At 43.7% G+C, this 5,059-nt stretch overlaps 1 protein-coding gene across 1 annotated transcript in view; it reads right to left on the bottom strand.

Annotated features, from left to right (window-relative positions):
* Nucleotides 1-770: 770 nt before the first annotated feature.
* The window catches only part of LOC116393502 (unconventional myosin-VI-like), a 19,044-nt gene continuing 14,755 nt past the window's right edge, over nucleotides 771-5,059 (bottom strand). Inside the window, exon 10 of the mRNA XM_031865871.1 lies at nucleotides 771-1,414. Coding sequence (XP_031721731.1) covers nucleotides 1,157-1,414 — 258 coding nt within the window. The 3' untranslated portion in view covers nucleotides 771-1,156. The remainder of the gene's footprint in view (nucleotides 1,415-5,059) is intronic.

The following is a 5,059-nucleotide window of genomic DNA, read 5'->3' as shown; positions in this document are numbered from 1 at the left end:
GAGGAGAGGAGGAGAGGCTGAAACGTGTGAATAGTTGAATATTTATAACACGTGGAGCTTCTGTATTTTAAAGTCTCTGTATAAAAAGACTCCACGTTGGAGTTTAACAGGCGTATCTCTGATTGAGCTCTGAACTTATTTCACTCCTGGAGGCGTTCGTTTCTCTTGTGGCCCAGAAATACAAATAAATGTTCCTGAAGAGCTCCCTGAAATCAGAGCCTCCAGAGACCTCAGACTCCGGATGATTGCCTCCTCTGGCTGAAGGCGCTCCGCTCGCTTTACTGTAAAACACGCCTCAGCATCGGCTCCCGCTGCGACAACCAGTCCGTTAAATAGGCGCCCCGCCGGGCCCCCTCTTCCACCCCCGCGCGGAGCAAAGAAACGAGGGCGGAGGAGCCGAGAGCTCAGGAACTCCACGGCTGAAGTTCAAAGCCTCTGTAAATCTCCATGGAAGCCGAGCCTCCCTGGAGGGGTTCACTCGGTGAAAACCCGCTTAGCAAAATGAGGCGTGAGATGAGGGAGGAGCCACTTGACATGCAGATAATAGGACACTTGAATAATTTGTGTTTCTAATTATGTAATTAATGAATATAAATCCAAGCCATAAGTTGCCTGTAATGATTCCTTTGGGTTTTAATTAAAAACAAATCCAAAAGGTCGACGAGGGAAACAGACGCCACAATTTCGAGAGCAATTCGTCGTGAGGCTGAACTCTGAGAGGAGATGTGTGTGTGTGTGTGTGGGGGGGGGGGGGGGGATATTACAGCCATCAATCAAAAGTGCAGAAGTCTTGAGGGATGAGATCAAAAATGGCGTCTGCCGTTAAGGAGTCTGATCTGGAGCGGAGACGCCCGAGAGACGGATGGTTTCTGATACGGCAGCAACCACAGAGCCCTGCAGGCTGCATCACTGACGATGAGCTTCCTCGTCGCAGCGCTGGTCTCTGGTCTCACACAGACAGCAGGAGGTTTACAGTCACTCTGATCAGGTGGGACCAGCGACTCCATTTCCACCAAAGAGCTTCGGTTTGTCAGCAGGATTACGGGAAAAACCACCGCTGAGATGTTTCATGTGACTTGGCGGAAAGATGTAGCGAGTTTAAACACAGAAACACATATTCTACTGAGTCAGTAACACTTTATTTACACTGTGATGGTTAACGGTAGACCGTGTCATTGATCTGAGGTTCACATGCGTGGACACAGTGTGTGATTCCAGGTGTTTCCCGCTCACCTGAAGTGCTTCCAGCCTCCTCAAAGTCGATGTTTCCGAGGTGCAGCACTCCGGCCACCACCCTGAACAGGTCCAGCTTCTCCGTGTCGTCCAGGCCGATCTTCTTCATCGCCACAGACATCCTGTTGAAGTCGACGTGGTCGTCCAGCAGCGGGTCCTTCAGGGGCCCCGACTTCATGTGCTGAAGAAGAAGAAGAGGAAGAAGAGAGTTACTGACCGATGCTTCAGCCTTCAGTCACTAAATATGAGCTTCTTTCCTTCTGACGCAGCAGCTACATCCAATTAAAACATCAGACTTTCATCCTTCATTTCTTCACCTCCTACCAAACTCTTCAATATTTATCCTTCTTCCTTTCTCACCTCTTCCCTTCTATCCTTTCCCTACATGTTTCCTCACTTATGCCCTTCTGTCTTTGCTTCTTTCCCTCCTTCACTCTTATCTTTACATACTTATTCTTTTATTCCCTTCCCTCTTAATTTGTTAATATATCCTTCTCTATTTATATTGATTTAGTCTTTCTTGACTGTTACAGTATTTTCTATCTTTTATTATCTCTTACTATGTTTATTGTTATGTTCATAAACAATAACTCAATATGTGGAAACCCTCCTGGCAATGAACCCGTTTGTATTTCATATAAATCATTATTTCTCGTGCGCTTGTTCTGACTTCTTCTGCCCCCTGGTGGCCAAATGTAGTAATGCAGCTTTAATGTTGTTCTGGCTGGTTACTTATGAAATACTGCACTTCAATGAAGAAAATGTAAAACTTGTACATTAATAGTGTGCCTCACAAGGTATGAGTTGATGAAGACAGACGAAGAGGATATTTGGCTGTTATTTGGCTAAATTAGTTTAATTGAGAGAGAAATAAACTGGTAATTCCACCTTAAATCACTGAAACTGTAATGTTGTAAAAGCATTTATCTGATGAGGCTGCAGGAAAATAAAGCAGATGTTTCAGCGAACAGACGTTACGTCTTGTGAGGAGACGTTTACCGAGAAAATAACGAGTGCTGAGACGCACACAAGCTTCACTTCAGTTTGATTGAAACGCTCCACGTTTCCTCCACAGCAGAAGAAAAGCAGGAAACCATCCAAAGAACTCCAGAGGAGAGAGGAAGAGAAGCTGTGAAACATTCACATCAGCGTGAAGAAGAGTGTAAACTCCACAGACTCCCCTCATCACACAGATCATCATCTACCAGCCAGCCATCATCTCGTGTGTTTCATTTACTTCACCTCGAGAGGAGGAAAGTCTGAACTCTGTGCTTCCTTTAGCTGATGTGAGGCTACTCTAAAGACAACGGAGCGCCTCTGTCAGATGTGCTAACGCTAAAGGACTTCTCCCAGAACAAAAGTCCTCCTTACATCCTGCTAGTTTGTCTTCCTCGGTGCCATTCTACTCTATTCTACTCTATTCTACTCTACGAGGTGACTGTATATCTCACAGCGCTGCAGTGTTTACAACAACAGGATCCATTAGGTACCTGATTCATCCACATCGTCCTCACGGAGGAGAGCTCCCAACGTACGACACACAGCAACTCAATAACAGCCGGATGTTCTGTTGCTGGAGGCTGCAGAGTTGTGTGATCACTGGGTGTGTAATATAAGTACGTGTTGCTTTGTGTGTGTGTGTGTTGTCGTCTTTATCATAAGCACTGCGGGGGAAGCAATACAATAAGACTAATAATTAGTCAGAGCATATTTAGTCATCTTATATTTGGAGTGAAAAGCAGAGAAAATACAATATATATTGTAGATTGATGTATTTATATTTGTGTAACTATTGCTGAGTAAACAACTGTGTCACATGTTACATTTATTCATGACATTACTCTCAATTAGGATGATTTATTGTCAAACTACTATTTCTTCTTCTGTGTTTACATCTTCAAACTGCATGTTAGTTCTCGTTAAAGTTAATTAATGTATAAGTATATGAATACTGAGGTATTTTATATGTTAATGAAGAAAAACAAACAGATGTTCACACAAGAACACGAGCTCCAGAGTAACATCCTGCAGCTCCTACCAGCAGCGTTCACTACATGGAAATATATTAAACAATCATGATGTCATCAGAATATTAAGACAAATCATGGTACATTATTACAAAGCGATGACGTGATGCAGACGCTTAAAGAGGGTGTTCCAGAGAAAGTCGTGAACTTAACTATGAATCTCTACGATTGGATTTATAGATCTCAGTAGAATGTTAACCCATGTTCCTCTCGATGGTTATAATTATTAACGCTGCAGGGAGATGCCGTATGCAGCGTCTGTGATGGAATACTTGTGCATAATTAATCTAACGCTGAGGGCGGAAGGAAGGAGCTCATGTCACACGACGGCCTCTTTCTCATTAATGTCTTTGTGCCGAGGCGCTCGGCTAATTAAAATGTTTGAAAATAAGCATCCGAGTTTATTCTGATCTATATATGAAATATCTGGCGTTGAGGTAATCTGGCGCGACGGCTTCTTTACTGGGTCGTAGCATCGAAACTAAATAAACACACATTCAAAAAGGCTTTCTTCACTTTCTTCTCCACCTCAGCTGCTTGAGAGGGACTAGGGAGAGGGACTAAAGAGGGGGACTAAAGAGGGGGACTAAAGAGGGGGACTAAAGAGGGGGACTAAAGAGGGGGACTAGGGAGAGGGACTAGGGAGAGGGACTAAAGAGGGGAACAAAAGAGGGGGACTAAAGAGAGGGACTAGGGAGAGGGACTAGGGAGAGGGACTAATGAGGGACTAATGAGGGACTAGGGAGAGGGACTAAAGAGGGGGACTAAAGAGAGGGACTAAAGAGAGGGACTAAGGAGAGGGACTAAGGAGAGGGACTAAGGAGAGGGACTAAGGAGAGGGACTAAGGAGAGGGACTAAGGAGAGGGACTAAGGAGAGGGACTTCAGTAATATACAGTCTCTAGGAGCTCTGGCAAGAATAATATTGGTTTCATAAAAACAAGAAAACTTTGGATTTATTTGAAGGTGCAGACTTGCTGAAACACAAGAAAAGAGGAAAATAGAAACTAAGAGTCCCAAAGATGTGGTGGCTTACAAAGCGTCACCAATGGTGAACACAGAAGCCAGTGATGAGGAGGATGCTGAGCAAACAGCAAAGAGAAGACGTTAACAGAGAGACGGAGGCGACCGGCTGTAAATCAAAAGGTACAAACTGAACTGCACACGAGAGGAAAGCAGCGAGCAGTAAACCAGTAGCCGGAGGCAGTAAATCTGAGCTGAATCTGCTGAGTCAGGTTTTAAGTAGACGCTAATGTTGTTTAAGAGAGCGATTGTTTCCTCTGTTACAGCCCGGAGGGGCGATGACGGGTCGGGCTGGAAACTAAGATTGAGACAGAAAAACAAACAGGATACAAGAAGAAACTGCAGCTACAAAAAAAGGCCGATGGTCTTCACTAGACAATAATAAAACAGTTTAAAGTTAATGAACCGGATTAAACATCTGCACTCGCAAGAGAAAGAGAAGAAGAAAACGGTACCGACTGACGGAGACGTTGTTCTGGAAAAGAGAGAAACCGTGTTCGAGCATTTCATTCTACATAATCAGAACAATCAGTCTGAATAAACTCACTCTCTCTCAAAACAATCTTTGATTGAAGAGAGACAGTTAAACCTTTCAGGTGTTTCTGGCTAGTGCTCTTATTTTGAAATATCTAAACTCTTCTGAGCTTCCTGCTCGGGAGGAAGTTATTCATGTGGCGCATTTTCTTTAAGAGTGGGGATATAAAAGTAAATTAAAAAAAACTAGTGCTGGGCAACGATTAAAATATTTTAATCGCGATTAAAATATTTTAATCGCGA

Source organism: Anarrhichthys ocellatus, unplaced genomic scaffold, assembly GCF_004355925.1.
Source record: "Anarrhichthys ocellatus isolate YVR2014 unplaced genomic scaffold, GSC_Weel_1.0 scaffold34, whole genome shotgun sequence".
NCBI lineage: Eukaryota > Metazoa > Chordata > Actinopteri > Perciformes > Anarhichadidae > Anarrhichthys > Anarrhichthys ocellatus.
This window is presented reverse-complemented; position numbering and strand designations above follow the sequence as displayed.